This window comes from Orcinus orca, chromosome 14, assembly GCF_937001465.1.
Source record: "Orcinus orca chromosome 14, mOrcOrc1.1, whole genome shotgun sequence".
Classification (NCBI taxonomy): domain Eukaryota; kingdom Metazoa; phylum Chordata; class Mammalia; order Artiodactyla; family Delphinidae; genus Orcinus; species Orcinus orca.
Window position 1 is genome coordinate 31,958,614 of NC_064572.1, and position 19,352 is coordinate 31,977,965.

The following is a 19,352-nucleotide window of genomic DNA, read 5'->3' on the forward strand; positions in this document are numbered from 1 at the left end:
CATTATATCCACATAATGCTTTTCTCTTTTTAAAAAGTTTACCAGATAGCCTTAGGTTCGAATCCCAACCTTGCCTCTAACTAGCTGTGTGACCTTGAGCAAGTCACTTGACCTCAGAGCTTTAGTTTCCTTGTTTGTTAAAGGAAGACAAAATTTATATCACAGGCTTCTATGAGACATCTTCCTCATTGAAGAGTGAGTGAATCTCTGGATTATCAATGGATAGGTAAAGGCAGACTCTGAAGGAAGAATGAATGAGTCTCACTTCTGTTTGTCGACTCAGCAGCAGATGCAGGATTCCCTCTTCAGGCAGTGGCAGAAGCACAGCACAGTATGCATTCCAGGTTTTGTTAGGAACTTCAATTTTAACCAAGACATTAGACCCTTTCCTCTGTCCCCCCACATCCCCAAAGCACAAAATAAAGATTGCAGAAACACTTGCTCACTCTTGATTTTAGGTGGCTGTACCTTGGTAACTGGATCAAAAGTATAGCTGCCTTGTGTTGGTGTCAGGTTCATATTCAACACAACCTTTGGCATGTGAACTGTCACTGTGATTCCTTCAATAGTTTTCCCCATATTTTGCTTTGGTCCAATTGTAATATCAAATCTACCACAAGAACTGTTCTCCTTAAAACTGATGCTATGTTTCACATACACTGGTATTGCCACTAGACTAAAAAGAGAAAGAAAGACACAACCACAAAAACATACAATTAATAGTGTGAGTTCCAGAGGTGGCCTGAAAACCTCAGTCCAGAGTATCCTATACCCCCAGAACTGCAGAATCAGTATGTGTACCAGAGCAGGTTGAGTATAGCACAGTGTTCTGGAACCACTCCGCTAGGAATTATACAATTTCTGAGCAGTAAGTATACAAATCAAGATAGAAATCTGAAGCTTAATTATAGTATAAGCAATTGGGGCAAATAGCCCTAGTTTAAAGAAATGAAATAAGATCCCATAGAAAGATAATTTAAAATTATACAAACTAAATAAATCAGTTTTTATGTGGTAAGGGCCAAGAAACAATTCCTCTGCTTTTAAGTCCTGTTCTGATGTTACCCAAAATACTTTCTGATATTTTCAAGGGACAAACCAGCTACAACTCACGATGCTAAATCATTCATTTAAACTTCACTGCAGAGAAGAGTAACTTCAAGCCAGTTAGTTGAAGAATGTCCTGGAGAGCTACAGGTAAGTCTGTCTCCTTCTATCAGCCATGACGTCCACAGACCACAGTAAAATTATGGTATGGGTTTACGGTTTTGCCCAGGTTATGCATGGTCCAAAATGCTTGCTCTCAGATATATATTTTTACTAAAGTCTAATTTACTACTACTCTGTACTCTTAAGATTCAAAGTATACTGATTATGTTAGACACACATTTTCACCAGTTCTTCCTGGGTCTCCTGGTGAGCAGTGGCTAAAGGGAGCAATGATGAATTCAAGTACCCAACTTGTCAGAATGAAACAGGGAAAAGTGAGTTCTATGCAGTACACTGATATTTGACAGGAGATTCTGATTGATGCATCAACATACTTTTGTGAGCTGACACGATATGATATGAGTCGGAAGTTTCCATCTGGAGGAATAAATGACAAAACCCTTTCAGATTCCCAACGCTTGAACCGGATGCAGGGGTGGAAGCTGACATCATCTAGAAGCCTCGGGTTCTGCCAGGGAAACAGAAGACAACCATATTTATAAAGTATACTGAATATTGTAACTCTAATTCAGATACTATGAGAAATTATATGCTTCATCAAGATATAGCAGTCATGTAAGAGTTTGTTATGATCACATCAACACAACTTTAGTTTCACAATGCTTTAAAGTCTGCAAGTATTTTATATACATTATTTTATTTGAATTTCAATAACCATGAGGTAGAAAATGTGAGTGGTATCATTTCCATTTCATAGATGAAAAAACTGAGGTTCAAAGAGCTCAGGGTCAGGACAAGTTAGAGGCAGAGATAGCATCAGAGATCAGTTCTCTTTATGGTTCTTAGTAGTGTATCATGCTGTATCTAAAATGATGCCAAAGATCAATGCCCTTTCATATCAACAAAGCATGTAATAATTCAGGAAAAGTAGCACCGCACATTTGCAGATGCCAGCCAGCCATTTAAGCTACTTCTAGCATACTCAGAGGCAAAGACCCCTCCTCAGCCTTTCCATAAAGGCAATGCTCATCATGTAAGCTACTGTCTTTGGAAGCTGTGTTAGGAATATTTCTTAGATAATCCTTTGCAATCTAAAACAAACATGTCTCAGTATTTATCATTTCATTTAGTACTTCACATGTATTAGGCTTGCAAGGAGCTACAAAACAGGAGAAAACTTACCATGAAAGAAAGGGAAAGGTCAGGCATTCCAGATAGCTTAATGCAAGCATCAATTACCCCCTGAATTTCTGCAAAGACTGTAGATCCTAAAGAAAGAAATAAAGGTGATAACATCACTGGAATCTGCATCTTTACTAGAGCTATCACTGTATCTGAAGTAATGGACATATCTCCTGGGTGTCAGACATACTGAAGCTTTGCACATCTATTAAAAGGTTAGTGGACAGAGGACCCATTACACTAGTTCAGATAGCTTCTTTACTGAGTGCCATGGCCTATACCTATCTCTGGTTAGAATATGATAATTCTAAGGAAAATCAAACCTGTCCCTATCTTTATAGCATCTACTTTGTAAGACTGCTGGATATGAAGTTAAAATATTTTTTTCCAGTGATTTTTAAAATTAAAAAAAATTTATTCAATTTTTAAAGGTTACTTTTCATTTACAGTTATTATAAAACATTAGCTATATTCCCTGCATTGTACAATACATTCTTGAGCTTCTCTTACACCCAACAGTTTGTATCTCCCATTCTCCCACCCCACCCCACAATGGTAACCACTAATTTGTTCTCTATATCTGTGAGTCTTCTTTTCTGTTAAATTCAATAGTTTGTTGTATTTTTTTAGATTCCATACATAAGTGATATCGTACAGTATTTTTCTTTATCTGGCTTATTTCACTTAGCATAATGACCTCCAAGTCAATCCGTATTGCTGCAAATAGCAAAATTTCTTTCTTTTTTATGGCTGAGTAGTATTCCACTGTGTATACATCTTCTTTATCCATTCATCTGTTGATAAACACTTAGGTTGATTCCATATCTTGGCAATTGTAAATAATGCTATGAACACTGGGGTGCATGTATCTTTTCAAATTAGTGTTTTTGTTTTCAAAATTAAAATATTTTAATGACCTTTTTTTTTTTTAGATTCCATATATGTGTTAGCATATGGTATTTGTTTTTCTCTTTCTGACTTACTTCACTCTGTATGACAGACTCTAGGTCCATCCACCTCACTACAAATAGTTCAATTTCATTCCTTTTTATGGCCGAGTAATATTCCATTGTATATATGTACCACACATCTTCTTTATCCATTCATCTGTCGATGGACACTTAGGTTGCTTCCATGTCCTGGCTATTGTAAATAGTGCTGCAACGAACATTGTGGTACATGACTCTTTTTGAATTATGGTTTTCTCAGGGTATATGCCCAGTAGTGGGATTGCTGGGTCGTATGGTAGTTCTAGTTTTAGTATTTTAAGGAACCTCCATACTGTTTTCCATAGTGGCTGTATCAATTTACATTCCCACCAACAGTGTAAGAGGGTTCCCTTTTCTCCACACCCTCTCCAGCATTTATTGTTTGTAATGGCTCCTATTTCTTAAAAGTTAACAGCTAGCTTAGTCCATTTCATTAGAAACTTGGCTAATTTTATTTAAAATACTTTAACAATAAATCAAAGTTAAAATATTTAAAATAAAATTAGCCAAGCTTCTAATGAAATGGACTAAGCTAGCTGTTAACTTTTAAGAAATAAGAGCCATTATTCTTTAATAGTACAGCTATTATTCCATACAATGGAATTTTATAATAAACAGGGCACTCACTGTAGAGACAGTGTCTATAATTCACAGTAACTCATATTCACACACCAACTAGCTGTGTGACCTTGAACAGATTACTTAACTCTTCTAAGCCTCAGTTTCGCCTTGTATAAAATGTGAGGGTCGGACTAGATGTTTTTAATAAAACGTTATGGTTCTAATACAGTACTGCTCTTTAGTCTGGGGTCTTTACTAGAAGGACTGCAGATAAACTGGTAGCAAAAAGTGTGGTGCATAGTAGATATACAACAAATATTAAACTGAATAAATGGCAAGATGGAAATGAATATAGGGTAATAACTGGCTTAAAGTAAGGTGGCATTAGATCTGATTTACAAAGGTTTGGCATTTCTCAACTAGAGGTTATGAAAATAATATGTAACCTCTGGACAAAATAAACAGATTTGAAAATGAATGCTTTTCCACTGAAATGCATACTGCCAAGGGATTTCGGTTTTCTATTCAGCTTATGTCAGCTGAACTGTTTTTTCCCTGATAAGATAATATGCACACAATTACCTGATTTATCTATAATTGCATCTATTTCTTCAACGACATCAAAATAGGCTTCATTGTTTGTGTACTTTACCCCTGCTCGGCGCCATGGGATGTTGGACAGCTGCCCAGTGGGGAGTGTGTCCCCAACATTACTACTGCCTAGAAACCGGAAAAACAGAAAGCAAAGCTAACACATAAGATGCTCATCAGAAAAGCTCTTAACAGAAAAAAAAACTCAAGTACTTTAGCTGCTTCTTTAGTGTTTGGGTATTTCTCCATTGAAGTTGTGGATGGTTTACAGAACTGTCAGAGACATATCCATACCAATGTGATCAAATTTCTAGAAGACAGAAATAGGCCATGTGGTCCTGTGTCTATCTGCCAAACCAGGTTAAATTCATTTACTTATCTTTTGCTTCCTGTGTGTTAACAGTAACCTAACCTAATTCCAGTGGCTCAACAACAGAATCTCATCCTGCTACCACTGAGGAAAAAAGAGGCTGGTTGTTTCAAAACCCTCTGCTGATAAAATGTCTGCACCGAGAATACAGAGTGATAAGTAGGCCATTTGGTATTCAGCTTAAATTATACATGAGATGCCGCCAATTAGAGTTAACTGGCTGAAGAACATACTCTGGCCGTTTCCCATTTTAAGGTCAGCACACCCATATGGCACACCCACATGCAATATGGCTAATGTTCAAAATCTGGCTAATTTCCTGGTAAACTGACATATGTCTGAAAATAAGTCTGGTTGTCCAAAACATATACCCTTGAGCTGTGACATATTTAACATTCTGGTTAATTTACTTTTCCAACTCAAAAGTAGTACATGCTTAACAATAACAACAACATGTGAAAAGTTCAGAAAAGTAGCTAAAAAAAATCTATCTTCCTATCACCAAAATACACCTACCATTAACATTTTGGTACATTTCTTTAAACATTTCCTTCAAAACAGGTTGCATTTATTATTTTTTTCTATTTTGATAATTTTGCTTTTTTCAGATTTCACTTTAAAATATACAATTGGCCCTTGGGACTTCCCTGGTGGCGCAGTAGTTAAGAATCTGCCTGCCAATGCAGCGGACACGGGTTCGATCCCTGGTCTGGGAAGATCCCACATGCCTAGGAGCAACTAAGCCCGTGCACCACAACTACTGAAGCCCTCATGCCACCGCATGCCTGTGTGCCTAGAGCCCGTGCTCCGCAACAAGAGAAGCCACCGTTAATGAGAGCCTGCTCGTCGCAACTACAGAAAGCCCACGCACAACGAAGACCCAACGCAGCCTAAATAAATAAAATAAATAAATAAAAATTTATTAAAAATAATAAATACACACTTGACCCTTGAACAACACAGGGTTTAGGGGTGCTGATCCCTGTGCAGTTGAAAATCCATGTATAATTTTACAGTTGGTGTTCTGTACACATGGTTCTGCATCAACAGATTCAACCAACTGCGGCTTGTGTAGTACTATAATATGTATTTACTGAAAAATATCTGACTTTAAGTGGACTTGGGCAGTTCAAACCCGTGTTCGATTGTAGTTGCAGTCAAAGTACACATACAACTTTGTAGTGTAATTATGGTTGGTGTTCCTGTCTCCAATCCTGTTGCCTTCCAGAATTTTCTAAAGACACTACTTTAATCTTTCTGTTCAAACACTTTAAATGTTTCCCCACTGGCTTTATGATTAAAGCTAAATATTTAGACTACCATTCCAGGACTTCCTCAACTTAACTTTTTAATTTTATCTCACTACTCAACTGAAAAACAGCTCTACTTCTGTTAAACAGGTAAATATAATTCAAGATTTTTCACTGTGTGTTTTTTCTCATACAGTTCCATCTATGAAGAATGTTCTTATTCCTCCCTCTCTTCCTAAATTCTATTGATTCTCCAGGACCCTGTCCTAGGGCCACCCACTACAGTTCAGGAGAGATTACTTTATCCACTGAACCACTCTCTTGATCTTTATAATGTATTGCCTTAACAATCCATGTTATGGGACTTCCCTGGTGGTCCAGTGGTTAAGACTCAGCGCTCCCAGTTCAGGGGGCCCGAGCTTGATCCCTGGTCAGGGAACTAGATCCTGCACGCATGCTGCAACTAAGAGTCCACATGCCGCAACTAAAGATCCCGTGTGCTGCAACTAAGATCCGGAGCAGCTAAATAAATAAAAATAAAATAAATAAATATTTAAAAAAATATCAAATTTAAAAAATTTTATATTTCACTAATTTTTTTCTGACTATAAAATACATGTTCATTTTGGAAATCAGAAAGTATAATGCAAAAATAAAGATAATATGTAGTTCCTTAGCTGGAGATGGTATTATAAACTTTAGAACATTTTTTGTGGGAATATTTATGTATAATTAAGAGTAACTTTTTATGGTTGTGTGCTTTTTTTTTTCTTTTTTGGCCACGCTGCACAGCTTGTGCAATCTTAGTTCCCTGACCAGGGACTGAACCTGGGCTCCAGCAGTGAAAGCAAGAAGTCCTAACCACTGGACTGCCAGGGAACTCCCTGTTTTGTTTTTTTTTTCCCATTTAATATTACACCATGTGTACCCTCCAGTGTCACTACACCATCTATAAAGTATGGAATTGCTTTTCAAAATCTTATACTGTTATTTATGTGTTTTAATTTTTTTTTTTCAGTTTCTCATCCAGAGTTTACGTTTTAGGAGCAAAGACACCCCATCTTTTTTTTTTTTTTTTGGCGGTTAGTTGATGTCCTTTATTTATTTATTATTATTTTTTAACATCTTTATTGGAGTATAATTGCTTTACAATGGTGTGTTAGTTTCTGCTTTATAACAAAGTGAATCAGTTATACATATACGTATGTTCCCATATCTCTTCCCTCTTGCGTCTCCCTCCCTCCCCCTCCCTATCCCACCCCTCCAGGTGCTCATAAAGCACCGAGCTGATCTCCCTGTGCTATGCAGCTGCTTCCCACTAGCTATCTACCTTACATTTGGTAGTGTATATATGTCCATGCCTCTCTCTCACTTTGTCACAGCTTACCCTTCCCTATCTTTCCTTAAATTTCTCCTGACACTCAGTCTTGCCCAGAGGATGAATAAAGGAATGATCACTTTCTTATAGGCCTCTCTTACCCCATTTTTTAGGTCAGTGCACTTGGAAAGGGGTTTGCAATGGTGGACAGTATAGCTGAAGTGGCATATAACATTTCACAGAAATCTTTCTCTAGAAGACTTTGATACTTTCAAAAGTATATCGTCCTCTGGATGTACCTAATTTCTAGCTATACTCAAGAATTAAACCAAAATTAGAAGTTTGTAACACAAATACAAGGCCCACAATGCACGAAATCTCACAAATAGACTAATTTTCTCTTTTTAATATATCTTCTATATGTACAAAATAAAGACTTGGAGGAGATGGCATGTACTCTGTGGTGCAGTCTTAAATTTTCTATACTCTAGTAATTGTGGGGTATGCAGCATAATGCCAGATTTATAATGCTATATTTTAATTTTATTTTTTTTCCAGCTTTACTGAGATATAATTGACATATAACATTGTATTAGTTTAAGGTACACAACATCATGATTTATGTATATATTACAAAATGATTACCACAATAGTTAACAGCTGTCACTACATTGGCTTCTTTATGATTAATTGGGATAATTTATTCAGTCTTACTAGTTCCTGTTAAACAATAGTAATAATATTTTTGTAGTCTTGTAGCAAAATAACAGAAGAGTAATAACCAAAAGTTCTGTATCATTTAAGATATAGTCTCTTTTCATGAAAAGAAATATATATCCATTTTAACATTATCACTAACTATAATTCTGGCCAAAATGGACTACCTTAATAATCTGCCAGATCATAAGCAAAAATGAATTGTTTATGAAGTTTTAATGGCTCAGTTCCTAACAGAGTGTGTTTCATCTTACCTGTAATAGAGTTGACGACAGAACGCAGAATTGTTGGTGGTTTAATCAATTCTTTCAAAATGTTAGATTCAGTAGCCAGTGGAAATCCATTGTCTAACATTTCTTCCAAGAGCTCATATACTATGACCACATTATCCTTAATTGCAGCCTCCGAACACTCACCAAAGTAGTCCTAACAAAATGTACATAACATTACACAATGGAAGACATGAAGACAGGCTTGCTAAATACTTTTTGTTCTAAAGGGTAAGCTTACAGTAGCATAATTCATTGTTTAAGATGTTGAAAATATGTAAAACAGAGGGAAAAAACCCTCCATAGTTCTATATACTATTTCTCAATATTTCCTTAATATTTTTAAATTGAATTGAATTCCTATTACATATTATGCCAGAAAGTACACTGAAATGTTAAAACAGAATGTGAACTATAAAATTCATTTGCCTTGATTAGGTACTCCAAAAAACAAAGATCAGTTTAAAATTATTGGTATATTCAGCAAGACAAGAAAAAAATAAAGTGTAAGTATTGGAAGATTTCATAACCAGTCAAAATCGTGGTACTATTCAGAGAACTGTATGTGGAGGGCACTATTATTTCCTGATGACATAATTTATAATACATAAAAAAAAATACAGCTTCCATTACCATGAGATTGTTTTGTTCTTCTAAAACAGTAACTGGAGCACCATGTGTACTACTGTATGCCCTACTAAAAAGGTTTATGTTTATGAACTTATGCTTAGTTGAAAAGAAGAGGGAGAGACAGAGAGACAGACTACACATCAAAAACTGGGTATTTAAAGAATATAATCATAATATAACTTGGATAATTCAAATTCAAAGTATCTGATGAATAACCAACCTGAAAAGTATCAGCAACTCGATGTAGGAACTCAATTACAAAGAGAGGTGGCACTTCAGTCTGTATGACAGAGACAAAGAAGAGCTTATCCCGATAGATACTGATGAGGTAGTGGTGAGGTGTTGAAATAACAGGTGGTACATTTTCAACATCAGCTGCTTTCTCTTGAGCTTCAAAGAAATAATCACAGACAGACTGGCTCACAACACTCTTCCAGTGCTTCTCTAGAAATATGTCACCGGAACAGTTTATGAGAAATAGACTGTGGATCATTTTCTGGGGGAGGAAAAACGTTTAAATTTAGTATATATCAAAAAAGCATCCTTGTATTATCTGGACACCAAATCCAGACAAAGGCAATACAAGAAACTACAGACCAATATCAGTTAAGACTATAGGTATAAAAATCCTCAACAAAATACTAGCAAACTGAATCCAGCAACATATAAAAAAGATTATAACCCTGACCAAGTGGGATTTATTCAAGAATGCAAGGTTGGTTCAACATATCAAAATCAATCAACACAATATACAATATTCATAAAATAAAAGACAAAAAATATAATCATTTCAAAAGGCACAGAAAAATAATTTGACAAAATCCAACAACCTTTTGTAATTAAAAATATTTAAACTAGGAATTGAAAGAAACTTCCTCAACCTGATAAAGAGCATCTATGAAAATCCCATAGCTAGGGACTTCCCTGGTGGCGCAGTGGTTAAGAATCCTCCTGCTAATGCAGGGGACATGTGTTCGAGCCATGGTCCGGGAAGATCCCACATGCTGCGGAGCAACTAAGCCTTGCGCCACAACTACTGAGCCTGCGCTCTAGAGCCCATGCGCCAAAACTACTGAGCCCGTGCGCCACAACTACTGAGCCTGCGCTCTAGAACCTACGCTCCGTAACAAGAGAAGTCACCACAATGAGAAGCCCGTGCTCCGCAACGAAGAATAGCCCATGCTCTCCGCAACTAGAGAAAGCCTGTGCACAGCAATGAAGACCCAACGCAGCCAAAAATAAATAAATAAGTAAATAAATTAATTAAAAAAAAAAGAAAATCCCATAGTTAACATTTAATACTTAAAGACCAAAAGCTTTCCACTTAACAAAACGAACAAACAATGATGTCCATTTTCACCACTTCTATTCAACATGGTACTGGAGGTTCCAGCCAGGGCAATTAAGCAAGAAAATGAAACAGAAGTCTTCCACATTGGAAAGAAAGAAGCAAAACGATCTCAATTTCCAGATGATATTATCTTGTATGTAGAAAATTCTAAAGATTACACATACACACGCACACACTAATTACTAGAGTAATAAATGAGTTAAGCAAGGTTGCAGAATATAAAATTAATATAAAATATCAACTGTATTTCTATATATTAGCAATGAATAATCTGAAAATGAAATTGAGAAAGCAATTCAAGAGCATCAAACAGATCAAAACATTTAGGATTAAATTTAACAAAAGAAGTGTAAGACCTGTACATTGAATATTATAGAACATCACTGAAAGAAATTTAAAAGACCTAAAAAAATGGGAAGACCTTTCATGCTTACGGATTGGAAAACTTAATACTGTTAAGATGACATAACTCCCCAAATTGATCTACAGATTCAATGCAATCCCTATTACACCAGCTGCCTTTTTTTTAATGGAAACTGAGAGGCTGATCCTGAAATTCATATGGAAATGAAAGAGACCAAGAATAGCCAAAACAATCTTGAAAAAGAAGAACAAATTTGGAGGACTCACACTTCCTGATTTCAGAACTCGATGTAAGGTACAGTGAGGTGCTGGCACAAAGAGAATCATAGAGATCAATGGAATAGAATTGAAGGTTCTTAAGTTAACCCTTACGTATACGGTCAACTGATTTTTGACAAGAGTGCTAAGACCATTCAGTAGGGGAGAGGATAGTCTTTTCAACAAATGGTGCTGGGACAACTGGATTTCCACATGCATAATAAAGAAGTTGGACTGCTATCTCACACCATATACAAAAATTAATACAAAATGTATCAAAGACCTAAATATAAGAGCTAAAACAATAAAACTCTTCGAAAAAATATATGCATAAATCTTCATGACCCTGGATTAGAAAACATTTTTAAGATATGACATCAAAAGCACAAGGAACAAAGGAAAAAAACAGATAACCCAGACTTACATCAGCATTAAAACTTCTGTGCTTCAAAAGGCATTATCAAGAAAGTAAAAAGACAACCTTCAGAATGAGAAAATAACTGCAAACCATACATCTTACAAGGGACTAATATCCAGAATATATAAAGAACTCTTACAACTCAATAATAAAAGACAAATAACCCAATAAAAAATGTGCAAAGAATTTTAAAAGACATTTCTCCAAAGAAGATATACATACAAATGGCTGATAAGCACTAGAGCTCACTATCTTTTCAAAATATGAACTAAAATCACAATGAGATAACATTTCATATTCTCTAGGCTAGATATAATCAAATCAAAAGGCAGACAATAACAAGGGTAGACAAGTTTGTGGAGAAACTGGAACCCTCATACATTGCTGGTAGGAATGTAAAACAGTGCAGCTGTGCGGAAAACAGTTTTGAGTTCTTCAAAAAGTTAAAGATTGAGTTACCAAATGACCCAACAATTCTACTCCTAGGTATACACCCAAGAGAACTGGAAACCTATGTCCATACAAAAACTTGTACACGAATGTTCTTAGCAACATTATTTATAATAGTCAAAAAGTGAAAACAATCCAAATGTCTATCAACTGATGAATGGATTCATCAACCAATGAATGGATAAATAACAGATATCCAAAATGAAATGTTATTCAGCCATAAAAAGAAATGAAGTACCAGCACATGCTACAACAGGATGAATCTTTAAAACATTATGCTAAGTGAAAGAAACCAGATACAAAAGATCACATATTGTATGATTCCATTTGTATGAAATGTCTAGAATTCAGGCCAATGCACAGAGACAGAAAGTAGATTAGTGGTTGCCAGGGGCTGGGTAGAGGGGGAAGAATGGGGAGTTACTGGTTTTTGTATTTCTTTTTGAGGTGATAAAAATCTTCTGGAATTAGAGGGACTTCCCTGGTGGTGCAGTGGTTAAGAATCTGCCTGCCAATGCAGGGGACATAGGTTCGAGCCCTGTTCTGGGAGGATCCCACATGCTGTGGTGCAGCTAAGCCCGTGAGCCACAACTCCTGAGCCTGTGATCTAGGGCCCACGAGCCACAACTACTGAAGCCCACGTGCCTAGAGCCTGTGTTCTGCAACGAGAAGCCACTGCAATGAGAAGCCCGTGCACTGCAATGAAAAGTAGCCCCCGCTTGCTGCAACTAGAGGAAGCCCACGTGCAGCAACAAAGACCCAACGCAGCCAAAAATAAATAAATAAAATAAATAAATTTATAAAAAAATAAAAATAATCTTCTGGAATTAGAGATTTGTGAATATACTGAAAACTACTAAACTTCACATTTTTAGAAAACTGCAGTTTAGTAGTTTTCAGTCTAAAAAATGCTTAGTTTTAATATAATTATTTTTTCAATTAATAAAAAGTATTCTTTAATACTTTGTAACACACAAATCCACTCCCAGGTGGATTAACAGAAATGCGTACAAATATGCACAAAAAACATGTATAAAAATATACTGTAATAGTGAAAACTATTATTATTTATTAATAGTACAATGGGAAAATAAACTAGTGTATTATTAAAGGGAAATACACAGCAATGAAAATGAATAAACTATTGCTACATGAAACAAATACGGACGAATCTTACAAACACAATATTGAACAAACAAAGCCAGACACAAAAGGATACATACAGTATGATTCTATTTATATGAAGTTCTAGAACAGACAAAGCTAATCTATAGTTTGAGAAATCAAATGGTTTCTTTTGGGAAGGAGAGTGGGGGTGATGACTGAGACAGGAACAGGGTTGGTCTCCTAAGGTGCCGGTAATGTTTTATTTCTTGATCTAGATGATGGTTACAAGTTGTGTTCATTTTGTGATAATTCATTGGGCTTTATGTTATGGCTTGTATACTTTTCTGAGTGTTAGTTATGCTTCAAATAAAAAGTTTATTGTCCTTGTAATATGGGAGACAGTGGACAAATATCTACCTTAACTTGCTCCTTTCTTTTATATAGATAACATCAGTATCAGGTGTTTAGTGGTCCATTCATTCAAAATTACAGTAGTGAATGATAAATGTAGCCTAAGGAGAAAGAATATAAAATCTATGAATATAATAATTTCTATGCATGAAGATAAATTCCAAATAGGAAAGGAAGAGTTTCCAGAATGAATTCATTCAATTCTATTGACACAGAAAATAATGACATCAACCTGACCAGTTTTTTATAGGAAGTCATTTACTTAATGAAAGCAGTTGACATTTAAAGACTATTTGGTGATGATTTCCTCTTCCCATTTGGTGAATGTTCAATAGTTATTAAGTAAATAATACTAACTACTAAGATGTGCTTTAGCAATTATTGTATTAATAAAGTATGGATGCTGTTAATATTGATAGTTTAGGGTTCCAGTTTAGTAGAAAAAGAAAATGTTTCTTTGTTCAAAGGCATCTCTATTTAGCCAAGTTATCAACCTGAGTTGGCAGCAATAAACGCTGATACCTCAGGCTTTGGACCTACTAAATTTTTCCGGATTAATATCTGGAACCTCCTAAATCTTTCCACTTTATCTAGTCAGATGCTTTGTTTAATAGGTTTGCTTTGTGTCAGTTTCTATTTGAGTGTTAAAATAGTGCCACTGGAATATAGAGAACCTACTGACTTTTAACCTCTGTTCTCTGATACACTTTAAAAAAATAGAACAGGAGTACCCAGCAATAAGATCTGCAACTAAATTTGCATTGTGATGCCTTTTGTGGAATGAAATTTTCATCTGAAATATAAAGTACGATTTAAAGTGGAACATTGGAATCAACTCAATGAGACCCAGATTTGAGCACTTCAGGTGAGCCCCCTAAGGAATATGGCATCCTTCACAATAATTAATTTTCAGCTTCATTCAAAGTATTTTATTCATTAAAGATAAATGAATTAATAATATCTAAAATTGAGTACTTACTGTGGGCCAGACACTATCCTAGGCACTTTTCTTATATTATCTTTTTTTTTATATTATCTTATTTAATCCTCACAACTCAATGCTATAAATACTGTTTTTATCCCCATTTTACAGATAAGACAATAAAGTCTTGGAAATGATAAGTCAAATATCTAAGATGATACAATAAGTATCAGAGCTAGGATTCAAACCCAGATCCAGTTGAATCTTGAGCTCCTGTTCTTACCTGCCTCTTAGAAACTAATTATCAGGAACATACTCTATTGCATCAGTGTCAGTACAATTTACTGCAATAATGGACATGTCCTCTATCTGTGCTGTCTGATACAGCAGCCACCAGTCACATGTGAGCACCTGAAATATGGCTAATGCAACTGAGGTACTGAAGTTTTAATTTTAATTAATTTAAATTTAAATAACTACATGGAGCTAGCTGTTATCATATTGGACTGGGCCGCAAATGTGCTGTTTGAGCTTATAATTTAAGAGGAAGAGTTGAAGGATATGCCTCTTGTTTAGTTAGAAGCCAAAATGTATTCTAATAAATTATTTAGACCAGAAATTATATTTAAGAGAGCTGACATAGGTTATCTTCTTAAACTATTCATCCTAAAGAAAATGTAGTTCACATGGATCTGTGGTACTCCATTGCCACAATATACCCTAAAAAAGCTGCTTATTCTTGAAGCAAGTGACTTTGTAGTTTCTTTACTTGAGCGGCCAGATTCCTACACATCCTCTTAAGCTGGTGAAAAATTCTTTCCAGGAAAAGTTTCCACCAAAGTTGTTTTCATTGGCAGTAGTTCAGGTCTCAGAAGAATAGAGTAAGTTAAACTGCCATCTGGATTTATTGCTGTTGTCCTCAGTGCTGAGAGGAAAGCACAGCACTTGTAGCTTTCAACAGTGCTTAGCTTCAAAACCCATCTTAACCTTCTATTATAGGAAAAAAAAGTTTATTTCTTCTATCCATATTAAGACCAAGGACTTAATGCAAAAAACAAATACCACATGCAGCAGTGTAAATTTGCTTGTTTCTTTAGCTACTTATCCTTTGAGTAGCTGCAGTTATTTATTTCATTATTTTAATAAACTTTCTGGGAAAGCTACCACCACAACTATCTTTTTGTTCCTAGTGACTTCTGAGTCAGAAAACAGAATTCTCCAAGCTTATTTTAAAGCCACTTAAGAAACTGTGTTCAGAGGCAGTTCCATCAGAGCTTTGACTGCAGCTTAAATACCTCATAAACCCTCTTTACTGAATGTTGAACACACTCACCCTGATGATTCACAAGCAGTGCAATTACAATAGTCAAAATATCCTTGGAAGAGTGTCTAAAAAAGAAAATGTATTCCTTCTATATATAACAGAATGGAGGTATAGAAGGGCCTGTATCTAAGGTGAGAGAATGAAACCAGAAAATAATCTAGCTATTCTGATTTTTAACCAATATCTTGATCCTGTTCATTCAACAGTTTTGAATGTTTTATATATTAAGCAATGGGGATACAAGGTGAACAAAATAAGAGTCCCTGAACTCACAGCATTTAGAGTTCAGCAAAGAAGGCAAACAATTTAATACAGTAAGATGATAGGGGAAATACAGTACGCTATAAAAATCCACAAGGCTTCAAGGTGAGAAAGAACATAAGACAAAGAAATGCAGTACAAATTTAACTTCAGAAGGAGGGTGGAAGTGATGAGATGAGAATGGAGAAGATAAGCAGAGATTGGTTCACTTTATTCTCAGTGCAATGTAAAATCATTTTTTATGGTTTTATGCAGGGGATTCATGCAACCCAATTTACAGTTTTAAGATCGCACTGTGGAAACTGGATAATTGGGCAACTGAATATTGTGACACTAGTTGAGAGATGAGTTATGTGTGGTCTAGACTAGAGTGTTGATAATAGGGATGGAGTAAAATGAAAAGAGAAACATTTAGGGTTGAGAAAAGTTTGGGGTGTGGGGAACAGGCAGTGGAGACGAGAGGGAAAACAAGGGATTCAGCCCTGGTCCTATACAATCTGACCCAATTCTGGATATATCTGACCCCAATGGATATATTCAGAAAACCATTGTATATATAGGTCTGGTGCTTCAGAGAGAAGCCAAACTGGAGATAGATTTGTGAGTACTGTAATCATGATTTTTTTTTTTTTTTTTTTTTGCGGTACGCGGGCCTCTCACTGTTGTGGCCGCTCCCGTTGCGGAGCACAGGCTCCGGACGCGCAGGCTCAGCGGCCATGGCTCGCGGGCCCAGTTGCTCCGCGGTATGTGGGATCTTCCCGGACCGGGGCACGAACCCGTGTCCCCTGCATCGGCAGGCGGACTCTCAACCACTGTGCTACCAGGAAAGCTCCATGATTTTTTATTAATGCAAAATATAACTATAAGGAGACTAAAACTACAAAGAGAGAATGTGTATAGTAGAAAAGAACCTACGGAAGTAACTTCATAATCTGAGTAGCATGTGGGTCAAGAAAGTGGACCTGGAAAAAAACTGAGAAGATGTGGCCGAAGAGGGATAAGAAAAAAAAGCGGGGTGGGGGGGGAGTCTAGTAACCAGAGTATATTAGTGTGTTTCCAGAAAAAAGGAGTGGTAAACATTTTAAATGGCACAAAGAGGTCAAGCTACAAGGAAAACTGAAAATATCTGTTATTTTACAGTGTTTCTCAACTTTCATTATTGTATCCTAAGGTGCCTTTTCAGATTCCCGTTCACTCACACCCCTCTTCCATAAAATTTTAATACCATGGAATATTTCTGTACACCTCTTTATGTACCATAAATACCCGTGCTTTATACATAAAAGTATGATTTTTTTTTTTGCCTCAAAGGAAGCAAATTTTCAGCCTGATGAGAACGTACAATTTAACACATAGAGGCCATTTGGTGATCTTTTCAGGCCTGTCATTGTTGTGGCCTCTCCTGTTGCAGAGCAGAGGCTCCAGACGCGCAGGCCCAGCGGCCATGGCTCACAGGCCCAGCCGCTCCGCGGCAGGTGGGATCTTCCCAGACCGGGGCATGAACCCGTGTCCCCTGCATTGGCAGGCGGACTCTCAACCACTGCGCCACCAGGGAAGCCCCATTTGGTGATCTTAGTAAGGGCAGTTTCAGTGGTAGCTCAGTGGAATGGTGGAAACAAAATATACTGCAGTGTGCTGAGAAATAAATAGCAAGAAGTTGGAAAAACAGAGATGAGAGTAAATGATACATTCAAGAACTATAGCTATGAAGGAGAGGAAAAGACAAGAAAATAAATGGGATTAGTTCATAAAGTTAAGGAAGAATATTTTTAAATGCTGAAGGAAAAATGTGAGTAGAAGGGGAAAGGCTGATGAATTGGAGAGAAGAAGTAACTTAACCAAAAAAAAAAAAAAAAAAAAAAAAGACCCTGAGAAGTCAGGAGAGGATGGCACTGGGAAACTAGGTGAAAGGATTTGCCTTCCCAAGGAGAAGGGACACTTTTTCCTCTTTAAACAGAAGGGAAGCAGATTTGTACATTTGGTTGCAAGAAGATGATGGCTTCTATTTTCTCTGCGTAATAGGAGAGAAGGTCATTTGTTGAGAGAGAGTGAATTCCTCTTCTCTACAAATGTCACTCATTATGTATGAACTGAAATATTATTGAGCTACTTAAAAATATCTAGTCTGCAGGGAGCTCCAATAGTCTATTATGTTGACTGTTTAAAATTGTAAAATCCTAAGATTCAGTAAGAAAAGCTAATCTTATTGCCAAGAGAGCATTCCTACTAAAGGTATGTTAAGATTCAGGTAATTTTTCATTCATTTCAATCCTCCACTTTTCCTATGATCTCAAATGAAAGTGTCCTCCGTTCTTTCTAACACTAATTTTTCCACTTGTAATTTTGATCCTATCCCCTTTCCTCTCTTCCCAGGTCTTATCTCCTGTTTCTTGAATGTTTAATCTTATACATTAGTTACTTGCTTTCTGCTCCCACACAAAACAAACAAACTCCAAACCTTTTATGGATCTTGCCAACCATCTTTCACTTCATGCTCCAAACGAAGAAGCATTAGTCTACACTTGCAGTTTCTCCTCTCAATAACGGACTCTATTAGAGCAGTTCTCTCAAATGATCCAATGACTTCCTAATCATCAAATCCAACAACCTATTCTCAGACTTCAACTTCCTCCTTTGATCCCTGCAGCATTTCATGTCACTGATAAGTTTCCCCAAAACAAAACAAATACTTCTTACCAAATTATACGAACTTAACCTGTCTTGGTTCTCCCCTGGAAAGTTTCTTTCTGGCTTACTTATCAGGCTTTTTTTTTAAAATAAACTTTTCTTTCATCTCCACCTAAACTACTGTTTCAAACTCGATATATTCCAAGCTCCACAAAATTCCTCCTTCTCATGTGAGGACTCCTAGTTTTATAGAGGTATCAAGTTCTTAATCAAGCTTCAGCTTCGGGTTCAATCCAAATCCACCAAATCCAACCAAGCACATCGTTTATCACTTTTCCATACTCACTGTCACCTCTTCAGTTTACAGTCCTATCAACTCGTTTCTGAAGAACTGCAACACTGTCCTCACCGCATTACCCCAGGCTCATCCAGGCGCCACCCTCTAACAGGACGTCCGCTCAGGACACTTAAGGATTTTGTCCTCCACAGCAGAAGCCTGGGGCTGAGGTCCAAGTCGTCGGTACTTTAGCTCTCCGTGGGTGACAAGACCTTTTTCCCGCGTCAGAGCACGGTGAGGGACCCCAATGAGCCTGAACCTCTTGAGCCTGAGGGCCTGAGAACACTGGGCTGCAGGTGCACCTTTCCCTTCCGGCCCAGCTGGCAAGAAAGACCGGAAGGCCGGGAGGGAGGCGCGGCCCCGGTCCACAGCACCAGAGACGCTCCCGCACCCCAGACTGCAGTCGGGAGCCCGAGCTATTCAGCCTACGTCCCACTTTTCGTGATGCCACCCTGTCCGCAGACCCCCAGCCCCT

The 19,352-nt window shown here is 36.9% G+C and overlaps 1 protein-coding gene and 1 long non-coding RNA gene across 4 annotated transcripts in view; both read right to left on the bottom strand.

Moving 5' to 3' along the window:
* The window catches only part of LOC125961101 (uncharacterized), a 259,744-nt gene that overhangs the window by 102,031 nt on the left and 138,361 nt on the right, over positions 1–19,352 (bottom strand). The gene's annotated exons all lie outside the window — the stretch shown is intronic.
* AP3M1 (adaptor related protein complex 3 subunit mu 1) overlaps positions 1–19,352 on the bottom strand; it is a 33,640-nt gene that overhangs the window by 13,974 nt on the left and 314 nt on the right. The window contains exons 1-7 of one of the 3 annotated variants that reach the window (XM_049697239.1): positions 18,950–19,312; positions 9,268–9,543; positions 8,403–8,574; positions 4,485–4,622; positions 2,353–2,438; positions 1,545–1,678; positions 469–676 (exon numbers count right to left, since the gene is read on the bottom strand). In XM_049697239.1, the coding sequence (XP_049553196.1) occupies positions 469–676; positions 1,545–1,678; positions 2,353–2,438; positions 4,485–4,622; positions 8,403–8,574; positions 9,268–9,540 (1,011 nt within the window). In that variant the 5' untranslated portion in view covers positions 9,541–9,543; positions 18,950–19,312. Of the gene's footprint in view, positions 1–468; positions 677–1,544; positions 1,679–2,352; positions 2,439–4,484; positions 4,623–8,402; positions 8,575–9,267; positions 9,544–18,886; positions 19,313–19,352 lie in introns of those variants that run through there. The other 2 variants (XM_033434175.2, XM_004273090.4) reach the window with 2 other exon arrangements.